Source organism: Amblyomma mixtum, chromosome 9, assembly GCF_055824585.1.
Source record: "Amblyomma mixtum isolate Tamu chromosome 9, ASM5582458v1, whole genome shotgun sequence".
Classification (NCBI taxonomy): Eukaryota; Metazoa; Arthropoda; class Arachnida; order Ixodida; family Ixodidae; genus Amblyomma; species Amblyomma mixtum.
In genome coordinates, this window is record NC_143020.1 from 78,616,520 (window position 1) to 78,643,103 (window position 26,584).

General features: G+C 44.0%; 1 protein-coding gene across 2 annotated transcripts in view; it reads left to right on the forward strand.

The window, feature by feature from the left end:
* The window catches only part of LOC149329825 (uncharacterized), a 44,601-nt gene that overhangs the window by 6,600 nt on the left and 11,417 nt on the right, over nt 1-26,584 (forward strand). Inside the window, exons 3-8 of one of the 2 annotated variants that reach the window (XM_089560510.1) lie at nt 2,043-2,144; nt 3,723-3,848; nt 8,477-8,701; nt 10,488-10,649; nt 16,723-16,770; nt 23,773-24,417. In XM_089560510.1, the coding sequence (XP_089416636.1) occupies nt 2,043-2,144; nt 3,723-3,848; nt 8,477-8,701; nt 10,488-10,649; nt 16,723-16,770; nt 23,773-24,417 (1,308 nt within the window). The remainder of the gene's footprint in view (nt 1-2,042; nt 2,145-3,722; nt 3,849-8,476; nt 8,702-10,487; nt 10,650-16,722; nt 16,771-23,772; nt 24,418-26,584) is intronic. The other variant, XM_089560511.1, reaches the window with a different exon arrangement.

Below are 26,584 nucleotides of genomic sequence, written 5' to 3' on the forward strand. Positions count from 1 at the left end.
ACCATTTCTTTGGTACCAGCACCAGTGTAAAATCTCCAGGTAATCACCATTGTAACGTGCAATGCATTGCCTCTTTTTCAATATTTCATACTTTGGTATTTTGCTTTTCCTCTTAAAAGAAATATCCCAGTGCGATATGGACCAAATAATTAATGTACTCTTAACCTTATAATAAACGTTTCTCAGAACGCTGTGGAAGGTTGTTGGCGGCTTACCTAAGAATGGAGCGCCTTGAAAGTTCAATAATATTGGCTAAGTGGGTGCCATTTGAAAAAATGGTAGTTGCTACTGTGCTCGACGTTTATGTCAAATCACTTAACCGTTTTTTTTTGGCGCGTGTTTTTTTTTTAATTTCGTTTTATTGACTAAGTGTGTCTGCAAATCCCTAACTTCCTTAAGTGATCACCAGGTTCTAAAGCAAGTGAATAATTGGCAGTCCACGGTTTCTGATGGCTTCCGAAGGTCAGGTAAACGCTTCATCTATTTCTATGCCAGCTACGTTGCTCGCTTCAGAGTTTAGACACATTGGATGCCTCTGACTGTTGACATGTCAACAGTCTGACGCTCCTAAAGGTCAGGAATACCTTTGCGCCATTTCCTGAGCCATTTTCCTAGCGGCTGGCATAGCTGGCAGACCTACCTTTTATAGCTCGACCTCTATCTATTGCGGTTGAAGGGGTGTAATGTGACAAGCCGTTGAGGCAGTCAAGCTCAGGTACTGAAGCACTGGAGTCAGCGAGAGAGGGAGGCGAAAACAGTCCTCGCCGGCCGTAGCTCTAAGTTCCTCCAAAGGTCCACCTTCTGGAGGGTTCGTACCGCGTGTTCCCGCACGTCCAGCGACTCCGTGATGACTGCGTGCCAGTATAATGTTCTAGTTCTAAAACACTTCAGTGCCCCTAGCTAATTTATCGCAAAAGCGTTTCGCCTCATCCCCTTTACCCTCCCGCCTCCTTGGCCGTGGCGGCGGCCGGAGTGCGGGGAAGTGTCACCTGTCTTGTGGCTAGGAGAAGGACGGCAGTCGGCTACACGGGAGGTCTCGAATCCGTCGAGCGAGCCTTAGGCCGAGCTGCTTGAGAAGCCTTACCGCATGGCAGGCGCCTGTGTGAGGCTCCCCTAAGCGGAGTGCTCCGAGTATGAGCTCTTGTCCCCGAAGGCGCCATGTTGGAAAGGCGAGCAAAGCCGGCGCCAGCGTTCTCAGCCCACCTGCGGACCAACATGAAGCGGTCGCAGCGTGAGCAAGTGAACTTAAGGCCTTTGGGCCGCTAATCCTTAGCTCTACCAATTTCAACTCTACATCGTGAAGCAAAATGGATTTTAGACTTCTTGGCCCTGTTATCCATCCAATGGTTTGCGATTCTCTTGTACGGGTATGAAGACGTCATGCGAGAAAAAAATTTCGCCCATTTCTTTTGTCATGCATGTGGTAATGGCGTCTTCTCTCTCTCCCGCTGCACGTTCGCAGTGCGTACGAAGGCTAGCGAATGGGAAAGCGTAAGAAAAAAATAGGAGAGGGTTTGAAGTTCCATGTGCGCAGCTGGCTGGCATCGAATTCAGAAGACGTCTGCCAGACTGTACCATAGAAATGAAAGCCTCGTAGGTTATTCGCCATATCAAAACACAATACTGCGAGCGTCTTGGTTTTAAATGAATTTTTCGCCTAGAGACAATATCAAAGCATTTTGTTCACATTTTCACTCCATTAAATTTCTTATTCTGAATGCGGGACAAGCCAGTACCACTGAGAAGTGCACGCTGAACGCGATAGCTAGAGAGTATACGGCTCACCCCTTCAACGGCACGGTGGGTTCGTGTTGACGTTTCCTCGTATATAAAGAACAGTTGAGCACACATATAGACACCGCTAATTAGTTCCGTGCAGGATATGTTAGGGCTCATGTGCACATATGTAAGATTATACACGTCCATCTCGACACAGAATAAAGGTTGAAAATTACGTAGCACTCACGTGTAGTACGACGAAGCAGTGGAGTTCTCCTGTACAATGAGTGCAGGCCGGTTTTTGAGGTTGCAATTTGTTGCAGATGTACCAAGACCTCGATATCGCGACGCTGCTTTGTGACCTGTTCGTGGAATGTCCAAACAAGCGAGACTGCGGAATGGACCTTCATCTCAAGGATCTGAAGGTACGTGATGTCATTGCACAGGGGCAACGAGCGTTATACGATTGTACAGCCTTTGGCAGAGGTTTGGAGGCCAGAGGATAGGGATGCGGTGCGAATCCGAGCCGAATGGCGGCACTGCCTTCATCCAAGCCCGCTTGCTCCGAGGGGATAAAGGGTGAGGGGAAGATAGTGGCGCGCTGGTTTCGCGGAAGTTTGTGCGGCGTTCGCGTTGTCGATCCATTCGTGGTAACTCTGGGCGAGGGCGCGTGCATCTAGCCAAGGCACAGCGCATGGCGCAGCGTAACTCTTCGGGCACTCTGTAGCCGGCGCGCGCAGCGCGAACACCTAAGCTGCTGCGTCCGCCCGACAACTAGTTGTAAAAACTGTTTCGCGTTGTAGTTTCCAAGCCCTGAAGAATCCAAGTGGTCCTGACATCTTCAGCTCAAGAAACAACGGCCTCACGCCAGTTTCGAGTATTACAACGGGAGGCGCCCGTTTTTATGCTCCTTACCTGCTCATGGCGTTTATTTCCAGCCATAAGATCCGAGAACTTACCTTTTGCTTGTTTCTAAGCACCACATACACACTCATTAAATGTCGCTATGTCCAGCGCACTGTACCGCCTTTGTCAAAAGCTTAGATACTACGGTGACCGAGCCAGAAGTGGGAGCAGTGCAGTCTTAGTCCTAAGGTTCTGATCAATGGTGCCCTGTGCTTATCCGCTTATGCGCTTATCGAGAGACGCCATTTGAAGCTCACGCGGACATTTTGAGGTACTCACTACTGTAGGCGACGTTAGGCCGGCTCGAAGTGTATTTCATCGCTTCTGAAAAATCGACCTGAAGTTGCGCATCCGGGTGTGAACAACGGCCTGCTTCAAGCTCTCTACTTCTTAAAGTGTTTTAAACTGTGTGTTACGTCGAGCAAATGAGCTCGCCTCCTTCCTGCTGTGGTTTTGGAGTGCATAGGGAATGGGAAGCGCCAAAAGCGCTCATCTCGTTCTAGCATTCACACTGAATTGCCGCAAGATGCCTAACATAACGCTGGCCGCCGTTCGTGATGAGCGAGCGTTTCTATTCATTGCGTTCGTTCTCTGCAAAAAGCAAGATTTTTTTTCTCTCGCTTGAATAAGATCAAGAGGCTTATTCACCCGGGCAACGCGACGAGTGGAAGAATCTTGTATCGTATGCTGCCGCCTCAGAGTTAAAAAAAAAAATTTGAAACAGCCCCAGCATTTAGAGAAAAGTGAAGAACACTATTATAAATGTGCGAGGAGCAAACCAAAGTTGGCAGGTGGCGAGCTAGTTTCCTCGACGTATCACAGAGTGATGGCGCTTGGCTGCTGATCTGAAAGACGCGGGTTCGACCCCGGCCGCGGCGGCTGAATTTCGACTGAGGCGAAATTCTAGAGGCCCGTGTACAGTGCGATGTCAGCGCACGTTAAACAACCCCAGGTGGTCGAAATTTCCGGAATTTACTACGGTGTCCTTCATAACCTGAGTCGCTTTGGAACGTTAAAATCTCCTAAATTAAACTATTACATCCTGGTAAGTAGGCTACAAAACTGGTTCATTTTGCTACAAAACTGGTTCATTGCAGACTCACTATATTGAATGCCAGGCGGAGGTAAAGTGTCCCAAGTGCGGCGATGATGTCCGATCCAGTGAATGGGAAGAGCACAAGAATACCTGCGCACAAAGAAGCGGTTCCAGAGCGACTTCAAAGGTGATGACAGTGGTGATTGGTTTCCTAAACTGGTATATATATATATGTATATAAAACCATACCCACTGAGATGTTTTAGTTTTCATAGGTTTGGCCACGGCTCACAACTTGCACAAATTGCTCATCAAAAGATCACCCAGCTGAGGAACGTGACACCGCCCCCCTCCGCAAACTGTGAAGGAGATCATGCTTCGTACAGCACAACATGCATGCAGCATGCGGCATGTGCAGCTTGGCATTATTCATACCACGCAGTAAAATGCAAGAAATGAGCTCACTGGAGGCACTTTCCAATGCTGCCCTGCAACCAGAACCACTGCCACCTTGATATACTTTTCTTTCTGTATGCAATTTTACATTGATTCTCATGCACAAAAAGAAAAACTCCTCAGGAATATATACAGCAAGATATTTTTGCACTGAGCGAAAAGTGCAAAATGTACACACATTTCTACATACCCGGGTAACACAGGTAATCGGCTCAATAATGGAAGCGTATGGGCAACAGCCGTCCTACAAAGCACCAGTGTGAAGCTATCCGTTTGCAATAGTGGACCGATTAACTGTGCTGCTTTGGTAGATGGTTCTAACAGGACGCAAATTTAGTAGTGCGATAACAGAAGGATATGGGAAAAATTACAGCCTCAATGCGCTTCAATTCTGGCAGCAGAACGTTACGGCATAGCTCGAGCTGTAAAAAAAAAAACAGCAGGAAAACGTTTAAAACAGTGTTATCTACACTCACTCAGCTTGAATAGGGGAGTAAACACCATAAATGTTGTGCAATTCATAATAGGAGGCATAATACATAACTCAGTCAAAACTGAAGCACAAGGACGTCAAATAAAGTTCTGTTTGGTCCATAATCACGTGGGAATCATCAAGAAAGAGAACGCTGATGCATGCGCCGCACGTGCCCGTAATCAAAATGTTAAACAAGTCAACACACCCCATAAAGACTACATGAATTTTGTACAAAATAAACTGAGCGAAAAATTGCAGGCTGCGTGGGACAATGAAGTTAACAAACTGTACTCTGCAAAGCTCGTCCTGGGTGAATGGAAGACTTCTAGGCACCAGGAGCATTTTATAGAAGTAATTCCCTCTTCTCCGCATTGGACGTACACACCTTACACACAAATTACTACTGATAAAACAAGAAAACTCTTCGTGCAAAATCTAGAAATGAACTAGCACTTAATCACAATTTATTCTCATGCGCCAAAGTAAAAGAAGTCAGAAGAAAGTAATTTATTCAATTTTTTTATCAATGCATTATTTTTCACGCAACGCCTCTCTTAGGTGATTATTGCGATGTTAACATGTCTGGTGTTTTTTGCTTTTAAAAAAAGGAAGGCCTTTTTGAGCAACTGTAAATTTTGACCTACTGCTTCGTTTTACTCTATGACAACCTTAGCGTCAATCGCATGGCCTAGTTCTTTATATGATTTATTGAGAGCCCCCAGGTAATTGCCCAGCCAGGGATGGTCGCTGAGGTTACCCGACATTCTTTAATGCTGGCACTATTAGCCATTTCTAAAAATTTATTCGCTTTGGAAACAGTAGGTAGCGGAAATAGCTTTTTACAGCCTGTAAGTTACTGTTGTTTCTCTAATCTTTACAAAATTTCAGAGGAAACAATTATTATACACATTGAGCTTTGGGCATGATAGCCTTACATGCTGATGCACCTGTAAAGCCAACACAACAACGCACAACACATCGTTATTCATAGCAATGCGACATTAGAATTCCTTTTTTGCTGCGCTTGCACGAGACGACGGCATTCGCGCTAAATAAGGCACCTATATTCTGTTCACCTGCATACTGTTTATAATGAACCCGTTAGAATTTCGTTAGGGTCTGAGCTCATAATATGACTGCTACTAATTCTTACTTATGTAATATGCATTTTAAAGTCTTCAATGACCAAGTTAACTTGCAGAGCACAAGAATGTCTTGGCCAGCGGCTCAATAGAAATCTGAGCAGGTAAGATCGCAACACAGCTCCAGTGTTCCGCAGTACAGTAGGAATCGCATTTTGTACCATCCTCTGAAAATTTTTTTGATGCCATCAGTTTATGCTTGATTGACTTCCATCGTTTACCAAAAATTTCAGCAGTACATTTTAAGCGGTGAGATAATCGCGGAGATACCAACATAAAAGGATTAATTCGTGGACACGCCTCGATGCGAGGCAAAAAGTGTTGTTCACACCTACTGCCGCGACTCTTGTTCCCTGAAGAGACCGGACAGTGAGCAGAAATTGAATCGTGCAGAGAATTGCATGTTTAAATCGGAAATTCTTGTGTGGTTCATGGGGAACGAAACCCGGCATCGGCGTTGACCAGATTACCCGTGAATCCGTAAATGCGTAAATCCCGTAAATCCGAGATTACATCACTCCGGTAAGAAAGAAAAATAAGATTTCCTCCGAAGGTGCTCCGAACTGCATCCAGTATTTTCAGATTGCGAGACGAGCACGCAAACCACAGACTACAAAAGCACGTTAGTTCATGGCGAACAAAAATGAAGCTAGTATATGGTTGCCTTACGACTTTATGCTATTGAGAAGATTCATCAGAAAGGAAAAGAATGTATATGAATAGAAAATAAAAACAAAAAGCATGTAAGTAGCCTTAGGTGCCCTCCGTAAATTTTTTTTTGTTAAGCTTGATGCCAAGCGAGTAGCTCGCGCTGCCATGAATGCGAAAAATTTTTAGACCCATTCTTACCAAAATTTAGGCATTAATTATTGAAATCTTCAATAGGTACAGTTTTGCCCTTCAGCCGTCCATTCGGCAATGCAATCAGCTTCTTCAGGTGTAAAATAATTGTTGTTGGAAGGGAAATAAATGAAATCTCGCCTAGCCTCCCGTTATCTCCCACCCTAGGATAAGCTTTATTTGAAATGAATTCATTTAAAGTACCAAAATTCACTTTAACATAAATAGGTAAATTACTTTAATTTGCTCAATAATTAAGCTCTCACGGCGAACGCAGCACACTCCGCGGTAGAATGCAAGGCTGTAGGATTAAAGCAAAGCTAAAACAGCTGTAGATTAAAAAAAATGGTGGAAACCACTCCGATGGCTGTCTAAGAACTGCGAAAGAAATTCACATGTTGCCACGACTATAAGTTTTTGTACAACCTCGTAATTTCTACATTTCAGATTTTCGTTACTCATCTGTGCCTGCAATGTTCTTGTTGCTTTTGGTTCGGTTTCCAGTATCGAGACTAGCGTTTTGTGTAAATTAAAGGAGAAGCATTTGGTGGTCTTCAACTGGACTCCGCTAGTGAAGACGTAGTCGACCTCCATGTGTTTTTTTGCACCTAGTCTGTTGCGCTTTTGTCACATTATAGCCCTTACTTGTGTGCTTGATGAACCATTTGTTCTGCTTTGTGAATGCCTACGTTAAGATGCCCATATCACCAGTGGCTCCTCTGTGTCCTTTCAATTATTGTTGAAAGGTATTTGAGAACCATAGCATCGAAACAAGGTTGATTTAGCGGAATTAATTTATCTGCTTGTTTGTGGCACAGAGAATTACTGCACTGCCACGCGAACCACAACGATGCCATTAAACCTCCAGAGGGACTGCTGAGCGAGTTGGTTGTGTATACTTCAATTTCCCACAGCGCACAGTATCACACTTACATGGAAAGAAACGCAGCCCAAATCACTGTGGTGCGTTTCCGTGCTTGTCTTTTATGTTTGCTGTGGGGAATTGAATACATCATACTTGATCCCTGCGAAGCACACATGGCTTACTCCCTTTAGAGATATTCTTTCATTTTCATTATGAAGGGGAATTAAGATTTCACTCGTTCTGCAATTTTCGATGTCACTGTTTTTGTAAAGCTCAACTCTCGTCGTTCGCACGATATCCGACGCAAACCACAGCCGATCGCACACGCTGCACTGCACTGCTAACAAATATTTCTTGATGTGCTTCGTAAAGTGCGCTTCAGCCCAGGCAGTGCGCGGTTGTTCTTTCTTACGACGTTGTATAGCCACACGCATATTTACAAGCCTGGTCTCGGGTTACTTGGCTCTTTCACTGGTGTGACCTTGTCGGACGGCCTAACAAGGAGCATCGTCAAGTTCGTTGCGTAGCGGTGACGGTCGGGAGCTGCACGTCGACGTTAAGTTTAATTGAGCTCCTCTTGCTATGGGTCCTGACAAGCGACCACCACCCACAGACATTTCTTTTTTCTTATGTCTGTCATTTTTTTTTCAGCGCCTGCCGCTGCTCCCACCGGCCGCTTGCTCGTCGAGCGCGTGCATTAGCGGCAGGCATATCGCGAAATCGTGCGGAGGTAGTTAAATAATGTTTAGCACTAACATAAAAACATGCGTAATTGAAAACACTAAAGTGCAAAGTATCCTCTTCATATCGTACATGTTTCTCAACGGGCGGTCTTGCCTTACTGCAGCAATACCTTATGTGAGCGCCATGAGATATGCCTTCGCTATCTTCATGATACGGAGTGCAGTACGTTCTTCCGTCATCCTGTGCTCCATAGCCTCATCAGCTCTTCTTGTCGTAACAGCACACTCGGGCAGCATTTTCGAAGCCGAATGTTTCGCCGTATCTCTCTCTCACGCAACACTCTCCTATTTCAGAATGTTTCCACTACGCAGCAAGCGGAGCGACAACCACCTTGTACACCAGCATCAAATCCCGATGCTCCAAGCTCTATAAATACCAAGAGGTTTCAAAATGAATCAGGTGCTGGGACGAATCTGTACCCTCATGCCGAGCTTGAAAACGCTGCGAAATACACTTTAGGTGATGCGCAATATCAGAAGTTCGTGCCGGCCGAGAGAGATGCCTCGCTGACAGATCAGGTGAGTTGGCGGCCCAGATTTTCTCGGTCAAATCTGGTAGACCATTTTGAGTGTATCGGTAGCAGTTCACTGCGTAAGTCCGACCCGAAACTCTTCTTGGCACACATCCCGGCAAATTTCCCTGCACACTTTCCGGCATTATTGCACGGCTTTCCAGTGAGAAGATATCGAACTATAAATGGCAGATAGCGGCGAACGGTAGAATTGTTGTGAAATACACACTCTCCCCTCCTGCTTTTCCTGACTGAAGGGGTATTCAGGATGCGCTGAATATTTTTGTTTAGAGGTGGATATAAGAATAAAAATAGAAATTGCTTGCAGTGTAACTCAAGCGGGGCAATTAAGAGTTGTACAAAGTTAATATGATTCGGACAAACTGTTAGCCCGTTGAATGTGAGTCACAAAGTTAAAACGATAAATTTGTGCTTGATGGAGCAGCGCTCAACATTTATTTGAACTAGTCGCCCGTCCTGTTCACCTGAGCCACTTCAGATGAACGTTATTTTCTACGTCACTTCAACCCCTCCTCACTATTACACCTCTCACTTCTACAACAATGTGCCACCGTGGTAGCTCAGTGGTTATGGCACTCGGCTGCTGACCCGAAAGACGCTGGTTTGATCCAGGCTGCGGCAGTCGAATTTCGATGGACGCGATAATCTAGAGCCCCGTGTACTGTGCGGTGTCAGTGAAGTTAAAGAACCATAGGTGTTCGCGCCTTCCGGAGCCCTTCACTACGTTGACCCTCATACCCTGAGTCGCGTTTGGACGTTAAAGCCCCATAAAACGAAAACCATAACACAACAGTCAGATGAGTCGGCCAGCTTCCTTCTTTCCCCTCCAAGGCAAACAAATTGGTTGGTACGTACCTGTCAAGCATCAAATTAAAGAAGTAATGTTTTTGTTTAGGCTCCACTTGGATATTGTTTAAACCTCTTCTTCACTTCATATCGAGGTACATCATGTAGATCATGCTTCTAAGTTCCTAAAAGGTTTTATGCGAAGCATATCAACGTAGGTTTCGGGCCTTCGCGCGACGCCCGGCGGTGGCCACCATGGAACTTCAAGTGACCTTCGAGTAGGTCACGCGACATGACGTCACGTGATGACGTCACACCGGCTGCAGATGGGGCCTCATATCGCGCCGTCGGTCGCCTCCCGGCGGTGGCCACCATTGACCTTGAAGTGATATCACACGATGTGACGTCACGTGATGACGTCACACCGGCTGCAGATGGGGCCTCATATCGCGCCGTCGGACGTCGCCCGGCGGAGGCCTGCACGCTTCGGTTCGCGCCGTCGCGCGCGACGCGGCGGCGGCGCCACCATCGCTGCATCACGTGATATGTGACGTCACGCCAGGGATGAGGCGGCGCGCGCCCGCCGTCGCGTCAGTCTCTGTGCCCGCAACCGCGCCAGCGTCTTTGCGCCGGGCGTGTATGCGGTCAAGATGCCTCCAAACGCTAAGGACGTTAATAATAAGAATGCAAAACGAAGGCTGCTTCGCATCCACTGGGCTTAACCTTGATAAGCCTCCAACTTTTTTTGGTTTACTTTCTAATGTGAATGAATTTCGGATAATTTAAGAAATGGTGACCTTCTTCAGATCTAAGACGCATTTGACAATGAATTCATTTTTTTTTGAAGCGTGCGTCATCGTTAAATGCATTTCTACAAGTGCGTCCTTTTGAGCAAGGCCATGTATACTTGGGGAGTCGGTTTTTAATTTATTGGTTCAAGCTGCAGCAGTTTAAAATACTTGCAAATTTGACGCTCTCATTTCTAGGCAAGAAGGCCCGAGACATCCGATACGGAAAATAGGAAAAACTGCCAGTTTTGTGGCAGAAGAGTGAAAGCTGCGAACTTCGAAATTCACTTAACGAGGTGTCCGAAATCCCCGGTTACTTGCGTTCACTGCGGGGGAGCCTTAGAGAAGGCCGATAAAAAGGTAAGCCACTTTTAATATCTCTCTGTGAGAAGAAACACTTTTTCAGGCTCGCATGGATGACATTTTTTGGGTGGATACAGGAAGGACATTTTGAAATTATAGCAATTGTATTTGGAGTGACTTGTTACGTGAAAATGAAACTACTGCCGGTATGCTAGGATAACTGAGTGAGTGCATTGGAAGGCAACACAACAGGCTTCCAGGAAATGTTGCCAGGAGAACCGATCACTCATATTAAATGGTTAGGAATCAAAATTAAGAAATATACCGGGACGGGGCAGTTGAGCATGGCACAGGATGTTGGCCACTGAAGACCGTGAAAATCACAGCAGTTCCTTGAAGAATTGGGGGCTCATTGAGTATCGCAGCGTTTAGGAGAAGAGGCGAGGCTTTCTGCGCCAGGATGACGAAAGAGTTTGAATGCCTTAGGAGATTTCTGACATGAGAACTCATGCACTAGCGGAGAGCCGTAATCATAGAACAGCAGTTTGAGGACATCGCCCGTATTTAGCCTCTGCTTGAATGTTGACTACTGCAGGTACTGACAATGAAGAGACGAAGGCCGCTTGAACGCGGCTTTGCAGAGACGTTGCAGAGACGTTGCAGCAATGCAGAGACGTTGACCCCTTGAACGCGGTAGCTCGCGGTGATCATCCACTCTGTTCATGCAAACTCAAAGAGGCGCAGATTCGATGCACGTGCGCGTCCGATCGCGCACTCAGTCCAACTGGCGTGACCCCGCAACCAATGCGGCCTCTCGATAGAGGCAGTAAGACGTGGTCGCCGGAGCAGCAAGTTTCCCAGGCACCTTCGGCGATGGATCGAGGTCTGCGTACGAGTTCACGACCTGATCTGACTGGCAGTAGCGGAAAAATTGCTTCTGGTCACATGTTCACTTGATTTGCATTGCGCTCAATGCCCATTCTCGTGCCGCGCACTTCAGCTCATTTGCATGCTCGTGGCCCGTGCTCGATCAACTGATTCTTTTATTTAGATCATCAAACACCCCATAGGCTCCATTAAGTAGGAAAATGTTTAAGCAGGGGTGTAGACAAATAATAAGTGAGTAGGAGCACGTGAGGAAAACTATGGAATTGGAAAAGTGCTCACAGTTGTGATTAAAATAAAAAATACCGCACAAAATATGCTAGTAATAATCACCTTTTCAGAATCGGTAATATAAGACATAGGAGAATTCAGTATAACATTTAATCAAGAATATGAAGGAATGATTGGTTTTCAAAACGTAGCTTACTAGCTAATATTAGTAACCCGATTGCGATAATCGTTCTACACTTAAGGACGTGTGCTAACAGTAGCTTTAAATGCATACGTGCCGCCAAACAGGCGCGTCAAACTTTCATGGGTAAATAGGCTTCCGGAGATGCCATAAAGTTGCGAAAGTGCGAAGGTTCTCTCTGGTTGCAATGAATATTGTGCAGCAAGCGCAGCATCAGGACCATTTTTCGTCACCTAAAACATGGAAGGAACACCAACGACTTCACTTCAGTGACACTTGAATGCCGGTATGTTGGAAGACGCTGAAACACGCCACTCGGTTGAGAATGGATTCGAGCAACTCGACCAGATATGACCGGTGCGGGAATGAATTAGAGGATATGAATTCATGTTCAGGGTGAAGACATAGAAAATGCAATATTGTTCGGTTTGTTTCTTGGCGTTTCACATAGCCGTGCGTACGCGAAGTCTTTACAGCGATTTTTTGTAATGTTGACTAAATGTTGACGACGTTTCGGCTGGAGGACCAGCCTTTTTAGAAAAAGGCTGGTCCTCCAGCCGAAACGTCGTGAATTAAATCTTGTTAGGTTTTTCAATTTCTGGTGACTTTATCTGATGGTAATCAACCAATATATATATATATATATATATATATATATATATATATATATATATATATATATATTGTCTTTAAGCGGTAACATATCAAGTAATATTCTTAATCGAACAGGAGCACAAAATAAATAAATATATAAATATATATATATTGTCACGACCAGAGGAGCCGTGAAGGTAGACGTCGGGAAGAACCCAAGACCGGGAGCCTTCTTTTTAATTATCGAGCCAGCTTCCACGACACAGAACAGAACAGCGCGCCACGAGAGCCCACCGCCGCTTCGTCGTCGTCTTCGACTCAGCGCGGAGGCCGCGCGGCGCGTTAGGCGCGTGCCAATATATATATATATATATATATATATATATATATATATATGAAAGAAGCCAACAGCCACAGAAACCAAGGGGCACAGGGGATTTTTTTTTTTTAATTAATTTATTTATTTTGTGGTGTTGATCAATTTAGAATATTACTGAACATGTTATCGCTTAAAGCTAATTGATTAGAAAAGCAGAAGAAAAAACAACCACTGTCGCCGTTGGGATCCCAACGTTGGGATCCCAACGTTGGGATCCCAACGGCGACAGTGGTTGTTTTTTCTTCTGCTTTTCTAATCAATTAGCTTTAAGCGATAACATGTTCAGTAATATTCTAAATTGATCAACACCACAAAATAAATAAATTAATTAAAAAAAAAAAATCCCCTGTGCCCCTTGGTTTCTGTGGCTGTTGGCTTCTTTCATATTTATAACGAGCCCCTCATTCCCCTCCCCTATATATATATATATATATATATATATATATATATATATATATATATATATATATATATATATATATATATACATATATATATATATATATATATATATATATATATATATATATATATATATATATATATATATATATATATATATATATATATATATATATATATATACATATACCGTATTTTCCGGTGTACAAGACGCACCCTTGTAAAGGCTCGCGCCGAACTTGATACGTTATCACATCGCAGCAAACTATCACGCTTGACCCTTTTCCATAAACTTTACCATCATGTTCTGCTCCATAACGATTTTTTTCAATCATCTGAATCTTTTTTTCCACGTCGCGACCACCCGCTGAAAGTTAAACGCATATCATGCCACACTTCTTCTTTTGCTAACTCTTTCGTACCACGTACTATAGTCGACTGGAATAATCTACCATCACACATCGCTTCTGAAAGGGATCTTAACAAGTTTCACGACCTTCTAACCCAAATGTCTGTTTAGCTTTACTAATTGATTGTACCACTTGCTGCATTGAGCTGTTTTATTATGTTGTTTTGTTCCTGCGATTGTTATTGCCTCTAAAACGCTATCTGTTCTTTTTTCGTGTAAATTACAATGTATACAACAGGTTTTTGTTTGTTTCTTTTGTTTTCTACATGTGCTTTTTGTATTTATGTTTTGCACCTTGGTGCTTGCTCATTCTTATTTTGCGTTTTGTGTCATTGCTCCCCCCCTATGTAATACCCTCGATTGAGGGCCTTTAGGGGTTTATTGAATAATAAAATAAATAAATAAATAAATAAGACGCACCCGTGTACAAGACGCACCCCAATTTACCCAGTTAGGCTAGTGAGGCTTAATTAAACATGCTTATGCGACCATCGCAAAATCCACCGTACGTGTGAGAAGTTCTTCAGCAACGCTAAGTGATCGAAAAAGGCAACACTCACGCCATACCCGCCCACGTTTTAGCACCAAATAAAAAAAAGCGAAAGAACTATCTTTACGTTCATAAAAATTATTTTTACATAAAACCTTCAAAGTCTTCACCTTCGGATGCGCTATCGGAAAGGCAACCCAGCTGCAGCATTCTCTTCGCACTACGTACTTGCAAAGGGTGACTAAAAAAACGTCGGCTTCTCTTGGCTGTCTTGACAATGGCGAGAAGCGCGACTGTCGCCATCTTTTATCATTTTATATTACCTTTGCTGGGGCATGGAGGATCCTTCCTCCAAGGCTTGGGGCATGGAGGAAGGAAGTTTTCCTTCCTCCATTGCTTGGGGCCTCCGAAACGGCCGCGTGTTTAAGATCCCGGAAGTGGTCAACCCCGTCGTTTCATGATAAAGTTCACCTAAAAAAGCTGCTAACGGCGGTCTCCGTATTGAAGTATTAACCATGTTACAACCGCGTTATTGGTAGTAATATTTTTTCGGTGAAAAAAGCTTGAACATGAACCTGAGTAATTTCTGAACTCGCAAAAAAAAACCTGGAAAATTCCCATATAAGAGGCATCCTTGTATAGGACGCACCAGCAAGATTTTTGAAAAAAAACCCGCGTCTTATACACCGGAAAATACGCTATATATATATATATATATATATATATATATATATATATATATATATATATATATATATAAGGAAACACGGTGGACCGTCCTTCATCAGGGTAAGGTTGTTTACAACCTTACCCTGATGAAGGACGGTCCACCGTCCGAAACCGTCGGTAAATAAATGTTTCTCTAAGAAGTGTACTTCAATTCTTTCCTTATGTTATCAGCAGTCGAGCAAGTTTTTTCATCGTAATATATATATATATATATATATATATATATATATATATATATATATATATATATATATATATACATATAAATAAAGAAATAGGCGGCAAGTGTGAGTCTATCATTACAAAAGTTTTGCAAGCCGTTTTCTACTTTCCCAACACCCCCAAGTTTTCTTGACAGCCTTAATCGGACGAGTTTTATAAATCGAAGTTTGGTGTTGACATCGCAGAAATCAATGCTAGAGGTTTTAGAACGTAGAATTAAAAACATGACCGATTGGTTATAATTGAATCCTCATGCGCGGCAAATCGTGTAGTGAAAGTAATTTGAGGTGGAGCGCATACTTTTCTGCAGAGCTGCAGTACTGCAGCGCAATATTTTTGCTGTGACAGATCTTTGCAACAAAATTACATCATAGTGATTAGTAATTTGATGCACCGAAAAAGTTGGTGAGGTTTTCAGTGGTTCTTGAAGAAAAGGACAGCGAGCAGATATGGAGCAGTTCGGGCAGAAATGAAGAATGAACGATACGACTGGGCTTGTTAAAGCCCTGAAACATTGTCGAAGAGACAGAAAACATATAGTCCTTGCACTTGCTCCTTTATTTGAACCAACTGAAGCAGGATGAGAAGGTTGAGCATGCTGGTATTGGTTCATAACCGATATGCTATAGTGCAAGAAGAATGATGCACTGAAAAGTTGAACATGCATTGTGATCTTTCCTCCAAAGTATCAATCATCAACCAGTTGGATTCGCCGGGTGGCGAAAAGAATTTACAGGTAAACTTTTTTAATGATAAGATAATTTCCTCCTTGTGGACACGCTTTCTGTTACGAATAGATATGCATTTGAGCCTCTCTGGCATCAATCGTTTGTAGCTCTTTCACGGCATGAGAAGAGGGGTGCTACGCGTCGCGTTCGTCGTCTAGGGCTGGGACACGTGATCAGGTAAGGCTAAAGTGCAAAGGTGCCAGACTCTCCCAAACGCCTCTCGGACGCAATAAGTAGTCAAGAGGTCAAGAGCGAAAAGAGAGAAAAGAGCAGCATGGGACAGGTAGGCAAAGTGAGCACGAGTTGTGAACGATGCGCGAAAGCGCGTTGCCTTCAAGCACCGACAAGTCTGCGCCCGCAAATTTGTAGCGACTGAGAGGTTTAGCTGTTAAAAAAAACTGTGCGCACCGCACACAGCTTAATGCTACGCGCCACATCACTCATACATTGGCGATTTTTTTCTTTAAACTAGACATTTAAGCTAGACATTTCTTAGAGACAGTGAGGACTGAGGCCACTGAGACAAGTGCCTCCCTGGTAAAGTTTCAAAGTTTCAAAGTTTATTTCCCATCTAACACTACAGATGGAGGAATCGTAGAAAAAAGCTGCCCTTGGGCAGCTAGAAAGGCCCTTAGGTTCAAGGCATTTACGGTAAAATGCTTTGCTGTAAGGCAGTTAGTTCAAATGTCTTTAGGTCGAAGCTATTTATGGCTAAAGCCTTTAGTGAAACGCTCTTTAGGTGAAAGGACACTTTCAGATTCACAGCACGCATGAATATTAAGTGCCCACCTTAAATTTATCATGTGGTTGTGGACGGCTTTTCAAGTGGTTTGAAAGCCATTAGGACCTCACAAGGCAGATATTTTTTTTTTATTTTCAGATCCATGAAGACAGTTGCAAATCAAACCCAGTGGACAAAGCGAAGGAGGTAAGCAGATTTCAGTTTTCCTGTGGCGTGATACCTGGCATCGTAGTCCGCGTTAGCGCACGTTGATGGCTTACGTTTGCAAAGCCGCTAATGTCTCAACATTGGTTATGTATTCTGCTAAACGTGTTCAGATAAAGAGTACGCATGCACTTAATTGCGCTTATTATTGCTTGGAAGTCTGATGTTGTTGGAAACGCTTCTAAATTTTTAGTGTGCTATAATTAGAAGTTAGGAGGGCTCAGTTTGTGACAACACATACGTACAAGCGCATAGGCGCGGACACTCACATACACACGTATACAAACAAGCATATATATATATATATATATGCTACATATATATATATATATATATATGTATATATATATATATATATATATATGTGTGTGTGTGTGGAGAAGAAGGAGTCACAACTTTCTGATTATCTTCATTTAATACCAACAGTTTCGAACGGAGGACCGTCCTTCATCAGGGACGGTCACATAACACGCGCACGGGCGCATGCACGTGGAAGCCCCCGGTCGCCAAAACCATGGAGCATAGGCGATGATTATTTTCTTTACGGACACTATGTGATAAAAGATTACAGTATTAACTCAGAAGTACTTGTATTTGGGCGTGTTGCTTCATAACTTTTCAGGAGGACACAGGGGCGCAATAAAAGACACGGACATAGAAGTAGACAGGGACGAGCGCTTACTATCAACAGGCTTTATTCGACGTAGACCGTTAATATACCTTCGCTTTAACCAAGCGCCACTGTGCGAATAACAAGCACGTGGGTACCAGAGAAAACCAAGAGAAATCCTAAGGTAGGCGTTCGCCTACGAAGTCCGACCATAACTAACCCTTTGACCTTTCACCCTTCACCGCGAACCTCGACTTTTGAGATCACCTTAAATGAGTTCAGTCAAGGTGGCGTCACTGTCAGGCGACGGAACGTCAGCGTATGGCGTGCATATAAACGCCGAATTGCAGCGCTTGCCTTATTAGCCATGGTGGAAAAGGAGTCGGAACCATCTGCCATGCCATGAGTCAGCTATCGCTGGAGCTTTGGGTATAACCGATGTTGAACCCAGCGAAATTTTTATTGCGAAAGCAATACTGCTGCACTTCTCTTCCGTCGGTGGAGGTCGTCCCTTCGCTCACGTGACAGCGTGACGTCACGACCAGAGGAGAGCAGGGGCCCCAACTCGTCTGTTCAGGCGTAGTCGTTCCTTCGCTCGGCGCTGCGGCTACCACGTGACGGCCTCCTCGGCCCGCCGCGTGAGAGCGCTCGCTAGGAGAGGATAAACAGGGCGCCGCAGGCGCGCTCCGCTTAGTCATGTCTGAAGAAGAGTTGTACAAGGCGTCGCTGGAGCGACGTGCTGCCGCAAACGCCGGCGCCGTGCCGAGGAGGCAGATAAAGAAGGGCAAGAGCGGTTGGCTAAGAAAAGCGCCTATGCCGAAGAATGGCGAGCCCGGCGGCGTTCTACGAGTTCTCTTTCTTTCAGTCGCAACAACGAGGCATCGCGCCGAACGGGTGGTGGCGTTCCTCCCTTCCTTTACGGTGCGGTTAGGGTGTCCACCGAGATGACTGCGCCATTTCCTTTCCTCAAAAAGCCGGTAGCCACGCGTGACCTGTAGACGCGGCGCACCTCGTTCCTTCAGTTGGAGGCGCTGCGCGCTTTCGCAACCTACCAGGCTTAACCAAAGCTACGCCCCCGCCAATTTTTTTCTTTTGCTTTGTATTCAGTTATCTTTTAGTAATAAAAAGGATCACCCTATTAATCTCCACAAAAATAAACATCCCTTTGTTTCTTGGTTTCGGAGACTGTTGGCTTTGTTCATATATAACAAGCCCCTCTATTTTATTGCCTTATATATGTATATACTCTGTTAATACACCACCCACGTAGACATGACAGAAACCTTAGTGTTTCTCATTTGCAGTGTTTGTCTCGTACTGTTTTGCATAAAGAAATTTTTGTAACTTTAATGTTTCGGTTTTCGTTTCGCGATCACGGGTGCTGTGAAAAATTCAGATTGTTTGGCCTAGTACTTCTGTTAACCTTCTCTAATGGGCGGTAAACCTATGGAACCCATCTGCTTTCTCCAGCCTTGAAATTTTTAAACACTTCCCTTGGATTATTTTTTTTCATGACGCATCCAAGATTTGCATGCTAGTTACTGTACTGGTGGTAAGTAACTATTATACTATTTATGAATGGTTGGACTGTGGCCAGCGGAAGAGGTTGAAAACAAGCGCAGCTAGCCTGATCAATCAAGCTTTCAAGAATTCGCGTAGTTATTTGTACGTATCAGACAGGTGAAATGTCAAGTAAGCAATGAATATGTAAAGAGCACTGCTGTATGGCGCATCCCAATCGTACGGCTTAATGGCTACCAATTTTTTACCGCCATAAGAGTAGAACTGTTTTAGTCAGGCGAGGTTCAGCGCTGGATGCCGCATGGCTTGTATAACTGCACTAAGAGCTTTGCTTGCATTTGCAGGAACAGAAAAAGCAACCAAAGAGACCCTTGACACCCCCTACGGGGAGGCGGAAAGACTAGTTATTTTCATTTAAACGCAAAACTAAATGTTTTTTGCATGACCAACACATATCAGAGCCTTTTCTTCAGCCCACATTACAAGGAGGGTAGGTTTTCTACAGCTTCGGTAGTGCTGACTAGAAACTGTGGAAACAATAATTGCATCGTTTTCACAACTGAAGAGTACATAGCTCGAAAGTCTAGATTGGATCTTTTAAGTGTTTTTGGTCTTATCACTTTTTACTGGCGGCTAGCTTTATATACCAAGAGCTACGTCTTTGATGTACCCAATGTACATCACCCTATCTCGCCCTATCCCAATGTGATCAATTACTTCAAAGCGAACCTGCTTCGTAACGGTGCGTTTTGTTGAAAAAAAAATGAAAATCTGAGGACATATCCAGAATTTCCAGCTTCTCTGCATCTGAAGTACGTGTTTCTGCAGTTTATGACTATCTGAAGTTGAAAGACCAGTTCAGTTAACTGGTGGATAACTGATTTTTTTTAAGAGGTGGGAAAAACACACATGCTTAAAGAAAAATGAATGACGCTTATGCTTCGCCTATAAGACCACAACATGTATAGACCACAACACATATATAGACCCCAACGCATATTAGACCACGACACATTCATTAGGTCCACTTTTATTTAGTTTGAACCAAAGAGCCTTCGAATGTCTTCTGCGTGTGCTCGCCTCGCAATCTGAAAGACCTAGGTTCGACTCCTCGCATCTCCACAAAATCTCTTTTATTTGGAAGTTATCGTGTTACCACGCCGACAGCGCCGACACCAGCTTTTCTGCGAAGTACGCAGTACATCATCTTGGTATTCTGTTGCGGCGAAGGAATGGTGGAAATGGACAATCAGAGATAAGAAAATGAAAAGCACACTCAGGAAGCACATCTGTGAGAAAACAGATGCAGCTCTATGTAAGACCGGCTGGCACCTGCTTGCTCTACGGATTTGTTTGTCTGTGCCGTTCCCGATAGCGGAATTTCAGTCGCGCCGTGTATAGTCCCGGACTTGAAAATAGGCGACCAGAGAATGTGAAAACCGCGTGCGTAAGAAATAAATTTCCAACAACTGAGCACCACTCAAGAAAGCGCACAAACTTCCGTTTTCGCATGGCCGCCGGGCGCCTTGCCTACCCGGAACCTCTGGTCTATATCTCGCACTACGGTGGTTGAGAAGGCAGGCAGCCATTTGCTGTCTGTAAAATGTGAGCTGGGCGGGTATCTGGGCTCCACAGCCCGTGGAATGCGCTGCGCGCAGTCCTTGATAGCACGTCCGCGCATCTGCTGAGAAAGCCAGGTTATTTCAATTTGCCGGTTTTTATCTGTTCTATTTTCAGCAGCAGTAGACACAGGACTTGTGCCGGCATGCTTAAGCTCGTGCCGCCTGTGTTCACCCTGCTGTTTCTATAAGAATCTCATTTCGCATAATGTCGATGATGCGCCACACTTGTGCTTTTTTGAATAAAGGTGATTTTGCGGATTCGCAACCGCTTTGAACTGGGTCTTAAGGAAGAATTGTCTCCTCCCTATTTATTCTGAAGGTCACAGTAACAGCCCAGCTTCGTTAGCTTGCGCTAGAGCTCAATAATCGTTCAATATTGAGCGCGCTAATATTATTATTGTGGTGAAGGTGTCAATGACAGTGCACATTGTTAGTCATGTAGCTGCCCCTAGAAGAATACTCCATGCCCATTTCCACAAACTGTGTCATTCGCAACGAATGCACCCACCTTCGTTTAAAGCGAGTAAGAGCAGATCTTGCTTTTCAAACGGCAACAGCTGTCATTCTCAGGAATCAAACATTTCCTGCACATCACGCATGGTTTAAGGGTCCAGGTGCGTGGAAGCTGCAGCAGTAAGCTCCACCCCTGCACTTTCTACTGCGGAGCCATTGTGCCTGGCTGCGCGCTTTGGTTGCCCACGGCGGCGCTGCGCAGACCACGTTCGCCTGTTCAGGTGTTGACTGCTATTCTGAACCGAAATGTATAGCCGCCCATAGTGTGACCTCTAATTCATCAGCGGCGGCTGGGTTGCGGCTTGCGCTTTACAGCAGTGATGCAAATTGGAATGCGTGCAGCTTGTATTAGAAACTTTGTCAATTGCAGCTAAAAGCTCGACTTGAACGCCTGGTTTCGTAACGGTTTCGTAAACGATTCGTTAACTGTTTCGTAAAGTAAGCTTTATACCCACTATGGCTGCTGCCAGGCATAGTTATCGTAATTTTTGATTGAGTACTTCTTACGCATCGCCCGTATAATTGAGAATAGAAAGACAGTACCTTCGAAATTAGGGGTTTAGGAAATACAGTGCGCAACACTTGGCTGGTTTGGCTTTTTTCAACGATAGGGAACTTTGTGTCGCTGACAGACAAAAAATGCAGTTGAATAACAATTAGTACAGGGAGCGCTAGTTTGCTCAAGCAGACAAGAGAATTGCAAAAGGAATCGAGCTGTGAGCAATTCTATACTACTGCACTGCAATTGCGTAATAAAAGCAACCTATATCGACATAATGCTCGCTTGAAGTGCATGCGTTTACGAACATGCCATGGTTTATGTACATAGGCGTGAAAAGTTTTTGGTGTTAGCAAAACACAAATTATATGTCTGCCTTCATACAGAGAAAAAAGGTAGAGAAGCTAGAATGTAGTTCAAACGTGGTACCCACGAAGGTGACAACGATGGTGTCGATGAATGACTAGTTGTCTCGACATTTATTAAAAAATGACAGTGTCATTTCGCTTGAATCGATGACCGTATTTGGGTGTCTGTACATCAACTGCAAGAACGAAGGAGTGCTTAAGCGAACAACTCTGCCACGCTCCTTGAATCTCAGATTAACTGATGATTAAAAGAAACCGCTGGTCATTACCAAGCATATAGCAGGTGCATATTATCTACAGCTTAAACAGCCAGTGAAAAGTTTTAAAAACATCTTTAAAGATAATGACATCAAAGCTATTGCGTCCTATAATATCGGCTCCGAAAAAAAAAAAGAATCGATTACGTAGTTCGTGAGCCGCCGCGGTGGCACAGTGGTTTTAGTGCCCGGCTGCTGACGTAACAGAAGCTGATTTGACCCCGGCCGCACAGGTCAAACTCGCATGGGTTCGAAATGCTTTGGGCGCATGCACTCTGCGATGCTAGTGCATGTGAAAGAACCCTAGGTAGCTTAATTTAGCCAGAACCCTCATCTGCAGCGTCCTTCATAGTCTGAGTCGCTTTTGACACGTTAAACCCCACAAACCTCACATCGGTCGTCTTTGTTTTCAACTCTCGGCTCTGGCGGGTTCTTTTTCTTAATAAAGAGATTTAGAATAGGTTGACCTTTACAGCAAGCTGGAGAAAGGAATAGCTTGGCGCTAGTGCGCATGCGCAGAACGTGAATACCTCTTTTGCCTTTTGGTTATCAGTGGACGCTAACCCGAATCCGGCTAAACAGCGTAGAGCCCGTAACGATGGACGTGGTTGGAAGAGAAGGCGGCATAAGTCGAAGCCAGGGCTTTGGTTTAAGTGCGGCCACACGTTCAGCCATCAATGCGTCATTGCCGCTTTACACTATCTCGTGGTAGAGCCAAATTAGCGTTGCATGAAGGTTCTCACTATTCTCCTGATACTTGCGTTAAAGCAATCAAGGGTTTAAATTCTCCAATTTTTACCTCTGGATTTGAAGAGTTGCTAAGCTTAGAGAAAACGCATTGCTCGTAGAGATAAAAAGCCACAAAATGAAGCATGCTCAATCAGGCTTGTGGTGCTTGCTTAAAAATAAATGTTAGAAATTATTTATTTCCTAGGAAAATGCATTGTTTTTATAATAATTATGGCGTTGTTCGTACCCTACCCGTATGCAAAATATGTGGAAATAAAAATAATTTCCCAAGATTTTAACTGTGCCCATAACATATCAGCCGCAGAGCTCTCCGGACGGCTGATGCAATCTAGATCCAGTAGGCAGTTTTTCGGAATAGAAGCTTTCGCAGTTTCGCACTGCAAGCGGCAAAACCCAAATTGTGGTCCGCTAGCTTGGCTCTCCTGTTCTAAAACTTTTTAATGTAACAGAACAGCTGTTAAATTTGAGGCGATTTGAAACATTTTTTTAGCATATCTGCATGGTTAAGGAACAGAGAAAAACAAAACGTTTGGAAACAGTTATCTTACTGTTTCAGTGCCACAAAAATCGCAAACTCCTGCACTTGCGAGACACATTAAACGGGTGTTTTCAATTGGCGCTATGCTCTGAGAATAATAATTCTTGTGCTAATGCAGACATTTCGCTCTTAAGCAGCACCCTATTCAATAAAACTACTGCGGAATTACGTTAAAAGCACCGGCGACTAAGACAGAGATTTTAGTTGCCCTTTAAGTTTAGAGCAGTTTGGAGCATTCCAAGAAATAATTATTGTCACCAAGTGCACCTTACTAAAAACTGTACACTGCCGACTCTTTCTTTCTAGAGCAAAACTCCACGGTCGACAGATATGAAATTGCTCTTTGCGAAAGACCGCTCAAGTATCGTTCAAACTCCAAGCCAAGACAGCCAGACATCAGCGAGTAGCACCACCTGGCGGGATTACATGTCCATGGGAGACTGGTTCAGTGCGTTCATTGTGATGGAAGAGTGGTTCCGAGCGAACAACACTTCTAACGAGGAGAAATACGCCAGCTTAGCTACAGGTCTCGTTGACTTGAGGCTAGATAGCTTCGTCTTGGACTTTTTGGAAGATCCTTCTGAAAAGAACCCCTTCGAGTGCTTATTGATAGCTATATTTGCCAGGTTTTGCCTCCCGAAACACCTTTCGACGAGAGGAGAGCCGATTACTTGGGATATGGTCTTTGAATACACACCTCCTGTTCTCTTCAAGCGGCTAGAAAAATCAGACAAGTCTTACCTGAAAAGACAGCCCGTTTCAACCAGCCAGATTGCCTCGACTGAAGCGAATGAAGTTGACGCCGACGACGCCAATGTGGAGCCACCGGTCGTTCACCCATCAAGCACCGCATCTGATCTACATTCAGCTGAAAGTACGGTTGATAATGAAGAGGCATGCAAGAAGAAGTCATCTCCAGATGGACAGGATACTTCCGAACTCACTGACCAGGTAGGTGCTTTGATGTTTGAAAGGGCTTCGCACCAGCATAAATTAAAGGCTCTCGTACAGCCGTGAATATCGGCGGCTGCGCGGGCTATATCAAGGAGAGCTTATTCATGTAATGCGAAGGCAAGATAACCTGGTAATTAAGGCTAACGGACTGGATTCAAAAGAAGGCAAGCGTAGCAGGGGGCGGATAAGATTAAGAAGTTTGCAGGGATAGGGCAGCCGCAGTTTGCAAAGGGCAGTGTTCACTGGAGAGACAAGAGGGAGGCCTTTGCCTGACAGTGGCCGTAGTGAGGCTGTTGATGATGATTCATGTCAAAATACTGGTGCACCTCGAAAGCAATTCCTTAAGATTACTGGTTATTGGTACAGTAAACTTCTCAGCACCATTATCAGTTATGACTAACGCATAGTCATTGTCTCAACATTGATGGCCTCTGTGAGCCTTTCTGCCGCACATAGAAAGTCTAGATAATAATTCGAAGGTTTAAGACTCAATATTGTGCGTCCTTCGGTGAACCAGTCTTGTGCTTCTTCTATATTCGATGCAGTCGCAGCCATTTGCACTAAAAAACACCTTAATAAGAAATATTTCAAACTGGTTATTTGAAACCGAACAAATTCAGTACCTCCAGCAGTTGAACAAATCAGCTTTGGAAGTGCGAAAATTGCCACCAGGAAAAGGCAAGAAAAAGGGTGACGCCTCTAGCCTTGCGATCCAAAATAGAGGTTGTAGGCCGCGAAAAGCACAGCGAAAAAATAATGGATGAAAAATGCGGTCGGGAAACTCGCGTTGAAGTAAAATATTCATGATAATTATCACTTGCATACCCTTCCATGAATTTTTGTTTATTAAATGATAGAAAGGAAAATTTTTTGTTTATTTTGAGCTTTTCTTTCTTGCAGTTTTGAGTAAGTAATCATGATCTATACATATCCGCCCCCCCATTACTGTAGGACAATCTACATTCACATCCTTTATCAGGCGCGTAAAGGTCGCGGTGACGTCATATCTTGAATTCAGAATACAGGAGACATACAAAATATTCCATGAAAATATTTTTTTGTTGAGTTTCCGTCAATAAAAGTGCTGATATAGGTTAGCGTAGGGTCGGTTCAAAACAAAAATACGGCAATATCGAGCGCTTTCTCTCTTACTTAAATTTTCTTTATTTGCGATGATACAGCCATTGCTCCAGTGCTCAAATTGAAACCATAACTGTAATGGAGAAGACATTCAAATAAATGTTCTATATGGCTTATTGAATCTATGTACGGTTACGCCTATTCACGTATTTTTCGCGTGCCATTACAAACAAAATAATTTGGTGTGGACAAATTTTAAGAATACCTTAGAATAACCCAAGCATTGTTTTTTCTCAAGTAACATGATGTGGTGGCATGGTTTAGATCTCACATCTGTTGAAAAACTTCACAGCGCTGGCTCAGTTTTTATAGCATTCGGCGGCTGACAAGGGTTCTATCCCTGCCATGGAAGTGAAATGAAAGTGAAATGTTGAGGCCCGTATACTGTGCGATGTCAGTGCACGTTAAAGAACCCCAGGTGGCCGAAATGTCGGAGGTGTTCACTATGGCATCCCTCATAGCCTGAGTTGCTTTGGGACGTTAAACCCCATAAACCGTAGAGCATTCATTGAAAAACTTGTAAGAAACAACTTAAACAGACATAGAGAACGACTTCAATTAAATATTTTTTTCAGCAAACATTTTCTGGTTTTTTCTGGTGGTGCCGAAGTCTCGTCCAGGTGCAAAAGACGCCTTGGTAGGTGAAAAAATAGGGTTTAAAATATTTCATCCAGTCGATTAAATTTCTTGATGCCCTTACATAAACAGGCTGGTACAAAAGCTTTCAACTGAATGGCGATTAGCATAGACCTTTGGATCGGTGATAAAAATTATTGTGCACGCATTCATTTACTTGCGTTATAGGGCGCTCGGCAGCACCTGTAATTATTTTCTTGGACTTTCTGAAATATAGAATTTATATCCGCTAAGAGTGGTCTGTTTCTGAGTTGGAACACGGTGAATTATTAATGCACACCGCCCTCTGTTGGTCATGACTGCACCTGTAAAGCGCTGGCAGGCTTCACATTTGCTTCACAACGATGTCTGGCAAACGCAACTGTAAGTAATTCGAAATTAAATCAGT